Here is a 16,507-nt window from a genome sequence, read left to right as displayed (position 1 = left end):
ACGAGCGGTGTGGCACTGCCAACATCAGCTGGAAGGTGCCCACTGCTACTGACAACTCTGGGGAGGAGGTGAGTGGAGGAGAGTTGTCTCTTTTCCCCTCTAGAGTGTTAGTGACAAGGTGCAGAACATCAACTCAAACCAAGAGCAACAAGGTGCAGAACATCAACTCAAACCTAAAGCCCCAAGCAACCAAGACCAAGCAGTAGTGTCAAGGAACAAGGGAAAAACTCTCAAGGAAGGAAGAATCCTTTACATGACTAATCCTGTGTAGGAACCAATGAGAGATGATGAATAATACTCCTAACAGTCATCTGTGACATTTGCCCTCTAGGTCCTGGTCCAGGTGAAGCCTGTGTACACCCCTCCCCAGCTGTTCCCTATAGGAGAGGAGAAGATCATCTATACAGCGACAGACCGTGCTGGGAACCAGGCTAACTGCACCTTCACTGTCACTGTCATAGGTGAGGTCAGGTCACAACCACCACATATCACAACCACATCACAACCAACCATCAGATCACAACCACATATCACAACCAACCATCAGATCACAACCACATATCACAACCAACCATCAGATCACAACCACATCACAACCAACCATCAGATCACAACCACATATCACAACCATATATCACAACCACATATCACAACCACATCACAACCAACCATCAGATCACAACCACATCACAACCAACCATCAGATCACAACCACATATCACAACCATATATCACAACCACATCACAACCACATATCACAACCATATATCACAACCACATATCACAACCACATCACAACCACATATCACAACCAACCATCAGATCACAACCACATCACAACCAACCATCAGATCACAACCACATCACAACCAACCATCAGATCACAACCACATCACAACCACATCACAACCAACCATCAGATCACAACCACATCACAACCAACCATCAGATCACAACCACATCACAACCATATATCACAACCACATATCACAACCATATATCACAACCACATCACAACCAACCATCAGATCACAACCACATCACAACCAACCATCAGATCACAACCACATATCACAACCATATATCACAACCACATATCACAACCATATATCACAACCACATCACAACCAACCATCAGATCACAACCACATATCACAACCATATATCACAACCACATATCACAACCACATAACACAACCACATCACAACCAACCATCAGATCACAACCACATCACAACCAACCATCAGATCACAACCACATCACAACCACATATCACAACCACATATCACAACCATATATCACAACCACATCACAACCACATATCACAACCATATATCACAACCACATATCACAACCACATCACAACCACATATCACAACCAACCATCAGATCACAACCACATCACAACCAACCATCAGATCACAACCACATCACAACCAACCATCAGATCACAACCACATCACAACCACATATCACAACCACATCACAACCAACCATCAGATCACAACCACATCACAACCAACCATCAGATCACAACCACATCACAACCATATATCACAACCACATATCACAACCATATATCACAACCACATCACAACCAACCATCAGATCACAACCACATCACAACCAACCATCAGATCACAACCACATATCACAACCATATATCACAACCACATATCACAACCACATAACACAACCACGTATCACAACCACATCACAACCAACCATCAGATCACAACCACATCACAACCAACCATCAGATCACAACCACATATCACAACCACATCACAACCAACCATCAGATCACAACCACATCACAACCAACCATCAGATCACAACCACATCACAACCAACCATCAGATCACAACCACATATCACAACCATATATCACAACCACATATCACAACCACGTATCACAACCACGTATCACAACCACATCACAACCAACCATCAGATCACAACCACATCACAACCAACCATCAGATCACAACCACATCACAACCAACCATCAGATCACAACCACATATCACAACCATATATCACAACCACATATCACAACCACATAACACAACCACGTATCACAACCACATCACAACCAACCATCAGATCACAACCACATCACAACCAACCATCAGATCACAACCACATATCACAACCACATCACAACCAACCATCAGATCACAACCACATCACAACCAACCATCAGATCACAACCACATCACAACCAACCATCAGATCACAACCACATATCACAACCATATATCACAACCACATATCACAACCACGTATCACAACCACGTATCACAACCACATCACAACCAACCATCAGATCACAACCACATCACAACCATATATCACAACCACATATCACAACCACATCACAACCAACCATCAGATCACAACCACATATCACAACCATATATCACAACCACATATCACAACCACATAACACAACCACGTATCACAACCACATCACAACCAACCATCAGATCACAACCACATATCACACCTATATATCACAACCATATATCACAACCACATATCACAACCACATATCACAACCATCAGATCACATCCATATATCACAACCACATATCACAACCACATATCACAACCATCAGATCACATCCATATATCACAACCACATATCACAACCATCAGATCACATCCATATATCACAACCACATATCACAACCACATATCACAACCGCATATCACAACCATCCATCAGATCACAACCACATATCACACCTATATATCACAACCATATATCACAACCACATATCACAACCACATATCACAACCATCAGATCACATCCATATATCACAACCACATATCACAACCACATATCACAACCACATATCACAACCATCAGATCACATCCATATATCACAACCACATATCACAACCACATATCACAACCACATATCACACCCACATATCACAACCATCAGATCTCAACCACGTATCACAACCACATCACAACCAACCATCAGCTCACAACCACAAATCACAACCATATATCACAACCACATATCACAACCACGTATCGCAGCCACATATCACAACCACATATCACAACCACATATCACAACCAAATATCACAACCACATATCACAACCACGTATCGCAGCCACATATCACAACCACATATCACAACCACATCACAACCAACCATCAGATCACAACCACATATCACACCTATATATCACAACCGCATATCACAACCACATCACAACCAACCATCAGAACACAACCACATATCACAACCATAAATCACAACCGCATATCACAACCATCAGATCACAACCACGTATCACAACCACATCACAACCAACCGTCAGATCACAACCACGTATCACAACCACGTATCACAACCAACCATCAGATCACAACCACATATCACACCTATATATCACAACCATCAGATCACAACCACATATCACAACCATCAGATCACAACCACAAATAACAACCACATATCACAACCACAAATAACAATCACATATCACAACCACAAATAACAACCACAAATCACAACCACAAATAACAACCACATATCACCACCACAAATAACAACCAAATATCACAACCACATATCACAACCACATATCACAACCACATATCACAACCATCAGATCACAACCACAAATAACAATCACATATCACAACCACAAATAACAACCACAAATCACAACCACAAATAACAACCACAAATCACAACCACAAATAACAACCACATATCACAACCACAAATAACAATCACATATCACAACCACAAATAACAACCACAAATCACAACCACAAATAACAACCACATATCACAACCACAAATCACAACCATATATCACAACCACATATCACAACCACGTATCGCAGCCACATATCACAACCACATATCACAACCACATATCACAACCACATATCACATCCATATATCACAACCATCAGATCACAACCAAATATCACAACCACAAATAACAATCACAAATAACAACCACAAATCACAACCACATATCACAACCAAATATCACAACCACATATCACAACCACATATCACTACCACATATCACAACCACATATCACAACCAAATATCACAACCAAATATCACAACCACATATCACAACCATCAGATCACAACCACGTATGGCAACCACACATTCCAACCACATATCACAACCACATCACAACCATCCATCAGATCACAACCACATATCACAACCACATTACAACCATCCATCAGATCACAACCACATATCACAACCACATATCACAACCATATCACAACCACATATCACAACCATATCACAACCACATATCACAACCACATATCACAACCATATCACAACCACATATCACAACCATATCACAACCAAATATCACAACCACATATCACAACTATCAGATCACAACCACGTATGGCAACCACACATTCCAACCACATATCACAACCACATCACAACCATCCATCAGATCACAACCACATATCACAACCACATCACAACCAACCATCAGATCACAATCACATATCACAACCATCAGATCACAACCACATATCACAACCACATCACAACCATCCATCAGAACACAATCATATATCACAACCACATATCACAACCACAAATCACAACCACAAATAACAACCACGTATCACAACCATCAGATTACATCCATATATCACAACCATCAGATCACAACCAAATATCACAACCACATATCACAACCACATATCACAACCACATATCACAACCACATATCACAACCACATATCACAACCAAATATCACAACCACATATCACAACCAACCATCAGATCACAACCACATATCACAACCACGTATTCCAACCACATATCACAACATATCACAACCACATCACAACCATCCATCAGAACACAACCACATATCACAACCATAAATCACAACCGCATATCACAACCATCAGATCACAACCACGTATCACAACCATAAATCACAACCACGTATCACAACCACATCACAACCAACCACGTATCACAACCAACCATCAGATCACAACCACATATCACAACCATAAATCACAACCACGTATCACAACCACATCACAACCAACCACGTATCACAACCAACCATCAGATCACAACCGCATATCACAACCATCAGATCACAACCACGTATCACAACCACATCACAACCAACCATCAGATCACAACCATCAGATCACAACCACGTATCACAACCACATCACAACCAACCATCAGATCACAACCATCAGATCACAACCACGTATCACAACCACATCACAACCAACCATCAGATCACACCCATGTATTACATCCACAAATCACATTTCACCAACACATCGTAACCATAACACCACCTTATTGTAACCATATCACAACCAACATCACAAGCACATCACAGCAATACCAATGTGAAACGTGTGATTGCGATCAGGACCCTACGTTTTCCTGACCTCATGACCTGACCGTGAAAAACTCCAGGCCCAGTTATAGCCTACAAGCTCTAGTCATACTGTATATTTTAAGTAGCGGCCAGAGTTTCTCCTGGTCACGTTCCGTTATCAGGAAATACTTCTGGTAGTTCCTATTTCCAATGACTAGTGTGAGCGCGGTGCTTGGAACTCCAGAGTCGTGGGTTTGGATCCTGCGTGGACTGCCACATGCAGTAGTCCCTTTGGATAAATGCTAAATAACAAGTCTACACAGTAGTCACAGGTGGCAAACTCAAGTGTGCAAAGTGTGGAAAAGAAGGGTGTCCAGTGTCACGCACTTAATACTCTCAGAAACCAAGGGGGAAAGCACTGTTGTAGCCCCGAATATTTCCATATGCTATAATGAAGGAACGCAGTGGCTTTTCATTAGACACACATGCTTAACACATACCACTAAAATGAAGAACATAACATACCCTACTTTACCATAGGGTTACACTATATTGTTATCCGATTGTAGGAATAATACTACCTGTATACTAATATACTGATATAAATCCTACTGTAGCAATAGTGCTCAACACTAAATCAGTCCAATTAGTTAACATTCAGCTGGAGATTGTTGGTTGTCATGGTCAAGCTTTGTCGTCTCCCTAACAACAGCGATGGTGTTCCTTTCTAGATACGGAGCCCCCTGTGATTGACAGGTGCAGGTCACCGCCCACTTTCCAGGCCACAGACACGCAGGCGGCCGTCTCCTGGGAGGTGCCACAGTTTTCCGACAACTCAGGTGTGTGGTATCCCAGACTGCACCTCTCTCTCTCTCTCTCTCTCTCTCTCTCTCTCTCTCTCTCTCTCTCTCTCTCTCTCTCTCTCTCTCTCTCTCTCTCTCTCTCTCTCTCTCTCTCTCTCTCTCTCACACACACACACACACACACACATACATACATACATACATACATACATACATACATACATACATACATACATACATACATACATACATACATACATACATACATACATACATACATACATACATACATACATACATACATACATACATACATACATACATACATACATACATACATACATACATACATACATACATACATACATACATACATACATACATACATACATACATACATATACTGTACACACATATACACATGTCAAAGGGTGATGTTAGTACTGGACCTCTCTGGCTGGCTGACCCACAGACTTGCTGACAGAGTCTCTGCAGAGCTCATGTTTCAGTATGCAGTAAGTGTGTGTGTGTGTGTGTGTGTGTCAGTAAACAGCTGAGTCAGGAACAGTACTGTATAGACAGGATATCAGACCTCAGTTATGTTTCAGTGAGTTGGATGAACTCACTCAGTATGCAGACACAGGGTCTTGCTTAAACACAAGCACACACACACACACACACACACACACACACACACACACACACACACACACACACACACACACACACACACACACACACACACACACACACACACACACACACACACACACACACACACACACACACACACACACACACAGAAACATACACACACACACACACACACACACACACACACACACACACACACACACACACACACACACACACACACACACACACACACACACACACACACACACACACACACACACACACACACACACACACACACACACACACACACACACACACACACACACACACACACACACACACACAGAGAGAAACACACACACACACACAGAAACACACACACGCACACACACACACACACACACACACACATCATAGGGTAATAGTGAATCTGTCAGACAGACAAACAGACAGAACATCCCCAAACAGCAGCCCTGGTGACAGAAACATCACCATAACTCTCTATAGGGCTCTAACCTGTCATCATCACTGCTGCTGGCCTGCTGGGAACTCACACACTCAGTCAGAAAGATATACAGTCAGTCAGACAGATACACACACTCAGACAGACAGATACACACATTCAGACAGACAGATACACACCCCCAGTCAGACAGATACACACATTCAGACAGACAGAAACACACACTCAGACAGACAGATACACACACCCAGTCAGACAGATATACACATTCAGACAGACAGACAGACAGACAGATATACACATTCAGACAGACAGACAGATATACACACTCAGACAGACATATACACACATTCAGACAGACAGACAGATACACACACTCAGTCAGACAGATACACATGCATGCACTCAAGCACAAGCACATACACAGTAGAGACTAAATATTTGAGCTCATGCACACACACGCACAAGCGCACGCACGCACGCACACACACACACACACACACACACACACACACACACACACACACACACACACACACACACACACACACACACACACACACACACACACACACACACACACACACACACACACACACACACACACACACACACACACACACTACCTTCCTGCCAAGGTCCACACACGATATGCCATCAACAGCAAACAGAAATAACCAAGTTGTGGTTTTTAACCAAGGCGGCGAGACGACGTCACTCGGACATTACTCCAACGTCAGCATGCTTTGTTTTTCCATCAGGCCCACGCCCTGATTCCCACACACGCACACGCACACGCACACGCACACGCACACGCACACACACACACACACACACACACACACACACACACACACACACACACACACACACACACACACACACACACACACACACACACACACACACACACACACACACACACACACACACACACACACCCTGGTCCCTGGTGCTGCCTGGGTTATATTTAGTTGGAGACTGACTGCCTGGCAGGGGAGACACGGCCAGGACACCACTCAGCCAGACATGTCAGCCTGGATGAAATAACAACGGCTCTACTCTACTGTGTCTGTGTCTAGATCAGTGGTTCACCTCTACTCTACTGTGTCTAGACCAGTGGTTCTGCTCTAATCTACTGTGTCTAGACCAGTGGTTCTACTCTACTCAACTGTGCCTGTGTCTAGAACAGTGGTTCTACTCTACTCTAATGTGTCTGTGTCTAGATCAGTGGTTCTACTCTACTGTGTCTGTGTCTAGACCAGAGGTTCTACTCTACTCTACTGTGTCTAGACCAGTGGTTCTACTCTACTGTGTCTGTGTCTAGATCAGTGGTTCTACTCTACTGTGTCTGTGTCTAGACCAGTGGTTCTACTCTACTCTACTGTGTCTAGACCAGTGGTTCTACTCTAGTCTACGGTGTCTAGACCAGTGGTTCTACTCTACTCTACTGTGTCTGTGTCTAGATCAGTGGTTCTACTCTATTCTACTGTGTCTGTATCTAGATCAGTGGTTCTCCTCTACTCTACTGTGTCTGTTAGACCAGTGTTTCTACTATACTCTACTGTGTCTGTGTCTAGATCAGTGGTTCTCCTCTACTCTACTGTGTCTGTTAGACCAGTGTTTCTACTATACTCTACTGTGTCTGTGTCTAGATCAGTGGTTCTACTCTACTCTACTGTGTCTGTGTCTAGATCAGTGGTTCTCCTCTACTCTACTGTGTCTAGTCCAGTGGTTCTACTCTACTGTGTCTGTGTCTAGATCAGTGGTTCTACTCTACTCTACTGTGTCTAGACCAGTGGTTCTCCTCTACTCTACTGTGTCTAGACCAGTGGTTCTACTCTACTCTACTGTGTCTAGACCAGTGGTTCTACTCTACTCTACTGTGTCTGTGTCTAGATCAGTGGTTCTCCTCTACTCTACTGTGTCTAGTCCAGTGGTTCTACTCTACTGTGTCTGTGTCTAGATCAGTGGTTCTACTCTACTCTACTGTGTCTAGACCAGTGGTTCTCCTCTACTCTACTGTGTCTAGACCAGTGGTTCTACTCTACTCTACTGTGTCTAGACCAGTGGTTCTACTCTACTCTACTGTGTCTGTGTCTAGATCAGTGGTTCACCTCTACTCTACTGTGTCTAGACCAGTGGTTCTACTCTACTCTACGGTGTCTAGACCAGTGGTTCTACTCTACTCTACTGTGTCTGTGTCTAGATCAGTGGTTATACTCTACTCTACTGTGTCTGTATCTAGATCAGTGGTTCTCCTCTACTCTACTGTGTCTGTTAGACCACTGTGTCTTTCTACAGTGGTTATACTCTACTGTGTCTGTGTTTAGATCAGTGGTTCTCCTCTATTCTACTGTGTCTAGACCAGTGGTTCTACTCTACTCTACTGTGTCTGTGTCTAGATCAGTGGTTCTCCTCTACTCTACTGTGTCTAGACCAGTGGTTCTACTCTACTCTACGGTGTCTAGACCAGTGGTTCTACTCTACTCTACTGTGTCTGTGTCTAGATCAGTGGTTCTACTCTACACTACTCTACTGTGTCTGTATCTAGATCAGTGGTTCTCCTCTACTCTACTGTGTCTGTTAGACCAGTGTTTCTACTATACTCTACTGTGTCTGTGTCTAGATCAGTGGTTCTCCTCTACTCTACTGTGTCTAGACCAGTGGTTCTACTCTACTCTACTGTGTCTGTGTCTAGATCAGTGGTTCTACTCTACTCTACTGTGTCTAGACCAGTGGTTCTACTCTACTCTACTGTGTCTGTGTCTAGATCAGTGGTTCACCTCTACTCTACTGTGTCTAGACCAGTGGTTCTACTCTACTCTACGGTGTCTAGACCAGTGGTTCTACTCTACTCTACTGTGTCTGTGTCTAGATCAGTGGTTCACCTCTACTCTACTGTGTCTAGACCAGTGGTTCTACTCTACTCTACGGTGTCTAGACCAGTGGTTCTACTCTACTCTACTGTGTCTGTGTCTAGATCAGTGGTTCTACTCTATTCTACTGTGTCTGTATCTAGATCAGTGGTTCTCCTCTACTCTACTGTGTCTGTTAGACCAGTGTTTCTACTATACTCTACTGTGTCTGTGTCTAGATCAGTGGTTCTCCTCTACTCTACTGTGTCTAGTCCAGTGGTTCTACTCTACTGTGTCTGTGTCTAGACCAGTGGTTCTACTCTACTCTACTGTGTCTAGACCAGTGGTTCTACTCTACTCTACTGTGTCTGTGTCTAAATCAGTGGTTCACCTCTACTCTACTGTGTCTAGACCAGTGGTTCTACTCCACTCTACGGTGTCTAGACCAGTGGTTCTACTCTACTCTACTGTGTCTGTGTCTAGATCAGTGGTTCTACTCTACTCTACTGTGTCTGTATCTAGATCAGTGGTTCTCCTCTACTCTACTGTGTCTGTTAGACCAGTGGTTCTACTCTACTCTACTGTGTCTGTATCTAGAACAGTGGTTCTACTCTACTGTGTCTGTATCTAGAACAGTGGTTCTACTCTACCTTGTCTGTGTCTAGATCAGTGGTTTACCTCTACTGTACTGTGTCTGTTAGACCAGTGGTTCACCTCTACTGTACTGTGTCTGTTAGACCAGTGGTTCACCTCTACTGTACTGTGTCTGTTAGACCAGTGGTTCACCTCTACTCTACTGTGTCTGTTAGATCAGTGGTTCACCTCTACTGTACTGTGTCTGTTAGATCAGTGGTTCACCTCTACTCTACTGTGTCTGTTAGATCAGTGGTTCACCTCTACTCTACTGTACTGTGTCTGTTAGACCAGTGGTTCACCTCTACTCTACTGTGTCTGTTAGATCAGTGGTTCACCTCTACTCTACTGTACTGTGTCTGTTAGACCAGTGGTTCACCTCTACTCTACTGTACTGTGTCTGTTAGATCAGTGGTTCACCTCTACTGTACTGTGTCTGTTAGACCAGTGGTTCACCTCTACTGTACTGTGTCTGTTAGACCAGTGGTTCACCTCTACTCTACTGTGTCTGTTAGACCAGTGGTTCACCTCTACTCTACTGTACTGTGTCTGTTAGATCAGTGGTTCACCTCTACTCTACTGTACTGTGTCTGTTAGACCAGTGGTTCACCTCTACTCTACTGTGTCTGTTAGACCAGTGGTTCACCTCTACTCTACTGTACTGTGTCTGTTAGATCAGTGGTTCACCTCTACTCTACTGTACTGTGTCTGTTAGATCAGTGGTTCATCTCTACTCTACTGTACTGTGTCTGTTAGATCAGTGGTTCACCTCTACTCTACTGTACTGTGTCTGTTAGATCAGTGGTTCACCTCTACTCTACTGTACTGTGTCTGTTAGATCAGTGGTTCACCTCTACTCTACTGTACTGTGTCTGTTAGACCAGTGGTTCACCTCTACTCTACTGTACTGTGTCTGTTAGATCAGTGGTTCACCTCTACTGTACTGTGTCTGTTAGACCAGTGGTTCACCTCTACTCTACTGTACTGTGTCTGTTAGATCAGTGGTTCACCTCTACTCTACTGTACTGTGTCTGTTAGATCAGTGGTTCACCTCTACTCTACTGTACTGTGTCTGTTAGATCAGTGGTTCACCTCTACTCTACTCTACTGTGTCTGTTAGACCAGTGGTTCACCTCTACTCTACTGTACTGTGTCTGTTAGATCAGTGGTTCACCTCTACTGTACTGTGTCTGTTAGATCAGTGGTTCACCTCTACTCTACTGTACTGTGTCTGTTAGATCAGTGGTTCACCTCTACTGTACTGTGTCTGTTAGATCAGTGGTTCACCTCTACTCTACTGTGTCTGTTAGATCAGTGGTTCACCTCTACTGTACTGTGTCTGTTAGATCAGTGGTTCACCTCTACTCTACTGTGTCTGTTAGATCAGTGGTTCACCTCTACTGTACTGTGTCTGTTAGACCAGTGGTTCACCTCTACTCTACTGTGTCTGTTAGATCAGTGGTTCACCTCTACTCTACTGTACTGTGTCTGTTAGACCAGTGGTTCACCTCTACTCTACTGTACTGTGTCTGTTAGATCAGTGGTTCACCTCTACTCTACTGTACTGTGTCTGTTAGACCAGTGGTTCACCTCTACTCTACTGTACTGTGTCTGTTAGATCAGTGGTTCACCTCTACTGTACTGTGTCTGTTAGACCAGTGGTTCACCTCTACTGTACTGTGTCTGTTAGACCAGTGGTTCACCTCTACTCTACTGTGTCTGTTAGACCAGTGGTTCACCTCTACTCTACTGTACTGTGTCTGTTAGATCAGTGGTTCACCTCTACTCTACTGTACTGTGTCTGTTAGACCAGTGGTTCACCTCTACTCTACTGTACTGTGTCTGTTAGATCAGTGGTTCACCTCTACTCTACTGTACTGTGTCTGTTAGATCAGTGGTTCACCTCTACTGTACTGTGTCTGTTAGATCAGTGGTTCACCTCTACTGTACTGTGTCTGTTAGATCAGTGGTTCACCTCTACTCTACTGTGTCTGTTAGATCAGTGGTTCACCTCTACTCTACTGTGTCTGTTAGATCAGTGGTTCACCTCTACTCTACTGTGTCTGTTAGATCAGTGGTTCACCTCTACTCTACTGTACTGTGTCTGTTAGATCAGTGGGTCACCTCTACTCTACTCTACTGTGTCTGTTAGATCAGTGGTTCACCTCTACTCTACTGTACTGTGTCTGTTAGATCAGTGGTTCACCTCTACTCTACTGTGTCTGTTAGATCAGTGGTTCACCTCTACTCTACTGTACTGTGTCTGTTAGATCAGTGGTTCACCTCTACTCTACTCTACTGTGTCTGTTAGATCAGTGGTTCACCTCTACTGTACTGTGTCTGTTAGATCAGTGGTTCACCTCTACTGTACTGTGTCTAGTCCAGTGGTTCTACTCTACTGTGTCTGTGTCTAGATCAGTGGTTCTACTCTACTCTACTGTGTCTAGACCAGTGGTTCTCCTCTACTCTACTGTGTCTAGACCAGTGGTTCTACTCTACTCTACTGTGTCTAGACCAGTGGTTCTACTCTACTCTACTGTGTCTGTGTCTAGATCAGTGGTTCACCTCTACTCTACTGTGTCTAGACCAGTGGTTCTACTCTACTCTACGGTGTCTAGACCAGTGGTTCTACTCTACTCTACTGTGTCTGTGTCTAGATCAGTGGTTATACTCTACTCTACTGTGTCTGTATCTAGATCAGTGGTTCTCCTCTACTCTACTGTGTCTGTTAGACCATTGTTTCTACTATACTCTACTGTGTCTGTGTTTAGATCAGTGGTTCTCCTCTATTCTACTGTGTCTAGACCAGTGGTTCTACTCTACTCTACTGTGTCTGTGTCTAGATCAGTGGTTCTCCTCTACTCTACTGTGTCTAGACCAGTGGTTCTACTCTACTCTACGGTGTCTAGACCAGTGGTTCTACTCTACTCTACTGTGTCTGTGTCTAGATCAGTGGTTCTACTCTACACTACTCTACTGTGTCTGTATCTAGATCAGTGGTTCTCCTCTACTCTACTGTGTCTGTTAGACCAGTGTTTCTACTATACTCTACTGTGTCTGTGTCTAGATCAGTGGTTCTCCTCTACTCTACTGTGTCTAGACCAGTGGTTCTACTCTACTCTACTGTGTCTGTGTCTAGATCAGTGGTTCTACTCTACTCACTGTGTCTAGACCAGTGGTTCTACTCTACTCTACTGTGTCTGTGTCTAGATCAGTGGTTCACCTCTACTCTACTGTGTCTAGACCAGTGGTTCTACTCTACTCTACGGTGTCTAGACCAGTGGTTCTACTCTACTCTACTGTGTCTGTGTCTAGATCAGTGGTTCACCTCTACTCTACTGTGTCTAGACCAGTGGTTCTACTCTACTCTACGGTGTCTAGACCAGTGGTTCTACTCTACTCTACTGTGTCTGTGTCTAGATCAGTGGTTCTACTCTATTCTACTGTGTCTGTATCTAGATCAGTGGTTCTCCTCTACTCTACTGTGTCTGTTAGACCAGTGTTTCTACTATACTCTACTGTGTCTGTGTCTAGATCAGTGGTTCTCCTCTACTCTACTGTGTCTAGTCCAGTGGTTCTACTCTACTGTGTCTGTGTCTAGACCAGTGGTTCTACTCTACTCTACTGTGTCTAGACCAGTGGTTCTACTCTACTCTACTGTGTCTGTGTCTAAATCAGTGGTTCACCTCTACTCTACTGTGTCTAGACCAGTGGTTCTACTCCACTCTACGGTGTCTAGACCAGTGGTTCTACTCTACTCTACTGTGTCTGTGTCTAGATCAGTGGTTCTACTCTACTCTACTGTGTCTGTATCTAGATCAGTGGTTCTCCTCTACTCTACTGTGTCTGTTAGACCAGTGGTTCTACTCTACTCTACTGTGTCTGTATCTAGAACAGTGGTTCTACTCTACTGTGTCTGTATCTAGAACAGTGGTTCTACTCTACCTTGTCTGTGTCTAGATCAGTGGTTTACCTCTACTGTACTGTGTCTGTTAGACCAGTGGTTCACCTCTACTGTACTGTGTCTGTTAGACCAGTGGTTCACCTCTACTGTACTGTGTCTGTTAGACCAGTGGTTCACCTCTACTCTACTGTGTCTGTTAGATCAGTGGTTCACCTCTACTGTACTGTGTCTGTTAGATCAGTGGTTCACCTCTACTCTACTGTGTCTGTTAGATCAGTGGTTCACCTCTACTCTACTGTACTGTGTCTGTTAGACCAGTGGTTCACCTCTACTCTACTGTGTCTGTTAGATCAGTGGTTCACTCTACTGTACTGTGTCTCTACTCTACTGTACTGTGTCTGTTAGACCAGTGGTTCACCTCTACTCTACTGTACTGTGTCTGTTAGATCAGTGGTTCACCTCTACTGTACTGTGTCTGTTAGACCAGTGGTTCACCTCTACTGTACTGTGTCTGTTAGACCAGTGGTTCACCTCTACTCTACTGTGTCTGTTAGACCAGTGGTTCACCTCTACTCTACTGTACTGTGTCTGTTAGATCAGTGGTTCACCTCTACTCTACTGTACTGTGTCTGTTAGACCAGTGGTTCACCTCTACTCTACTGTGTCTGTTAGACCAGTGGTTCACCTCTACTCTACTGTACTGTGTCTGTTAGATCAGTGGTTCACCTCTACTCTACTGTACTGTGTCTGTTAGATCAGTGGTTCATCTCTACTCTACTGTACTGTGTCTGTTAGATCAGTGGTTCACCTCTACTCTACTGTACTGTGTCTGTTAGATCAGTGGTTCACCTCTACTCTACTGTACTGTGTCTGTTAGATCAGTGGTTCACCTCTACTCTACTGTACTGTGTCTGTTAGACCAGTGGTTCACCTCTACTCTACTGTACTGTGTCTGTTAGATCAGTGGTTCACCTCTACTGTACTGTGTCTGTTAGACCAGTGGTTCACCTCTACTCTACTGTACTGTGTCTGTTAGATCAGTGGTTCACCTCTACTCTACTGTACTGTGTCTGTTAGATCAGTGGTTCACCTCTACTCTACTGTACTGTGTCTGTTAGATCAGTGGTTCACCTCTACTCTACTCTACTGTGTCTGTTAGACCAGTGGTTCACCTCTACTCTACTGTACTGTGTCTGTTAGATCAGTGGTTCACCTCTACTGTACTGTGTCTGTTAGATCAGTGGTTCACCTCTACTCTACTGTACTGTGTCTGTTAGATCAGTGGTTCACCTCTACTGTACTGTGTCTGTTAGATCAGTGGTTCACCTCTACTCTACTGTGTCTGTTAGATCAGTGGTTCACCTCTACTGTACTGTGTCTGTTAGATCAGTGGTTCACCTCTACTCTACTGTGTCTGTTAGATCAGTGGTTCACCTCTACTGTACTGTGTCTGTTAGACCAGTGGTTCACCTCTACTCTACTGTGTCTGTTAGATCAGTGGTTCACCTCTACTCTACTGTACTGTGTCTGTTAGACCAGTGGTTCACCTCTACTCTACTGTACTGTGTCTGTTAGATCAGTGGTTCACCTCTACTCTACTGTACTGTGTCTGTTAGACCAGTGGTTCACCTCTACTCTACTGTACTGTGTCTGTTAGATCAGTGGTTCACCTCTACTGTACTGTGTCTGTTAGACCAGTGGTTCACCTCTACTGTACTGTGTCTGTTAGACCAGTGGTTCACCTCTACTCTACTGTGTCTGTTAGACCAGTGGTTCACCTCTACTCTACTGTACTGTGTCTGTTAGATCAGTGGTTCACCT

General features: G+C 43.9%; 1 protein-coding gene across 3 annotated transcripts in view; it reads left to right on the top strand.

The window, feature by feature from the left end:
* Nucleotides 1–16,507, top strand: part of LOC124007728 (sushi, von Willebrand factor type A, EGF and pentraxin domain-containing protein 1-like) — a 214,113-nt gene that overhangs the window by 115,443 nt on the left and 82,163 nt on the right. For all 3 annotated transcript variants that reach the window (XM_046318456.1, XM_046318455.1, XM_046318457.1), the window contains 3 exons: nucleotides 1–68; nucleotides 332–461; nucleotides 6,118–6,225. The exon at nucleotides 1–68 is cut by the window's left edge and continues 51 nt beyond it. In XM_046318456.1, the coding sequence (XP_046174412.1) occupies nucleotides 1–68; nucleotides 332–461; nucleotides 6,118–6,225 (306 nt within the window). The remainder of the gene's footprint in view (nucleotides 69–331; nucleotides 462–6,117; nucleotides 6,226–16,507) is intronic.

The sequence above is a fragment of the Oncorhynchus gorbuscha genome, linkage group LG21, assembly GCF_021184085.1.
Source record: "Oncorhynchus gorbuscha isolate QuinsamMale2020 ecotype Even-year linkage group LG21, OgorEven_v1.0, whole genome shotgun sequence".
NCBI lineage: Eukaryota > Metazoa > Chordata > Actinopteri > Salmoniformes > Salmonidae > Oncorhynchus > Oncorhynchus gorbuscha.
Note: the sequence above shows the minus strand (reverse complement) of the source record. Positions and strands in the feature narration are given on the sequence as shown.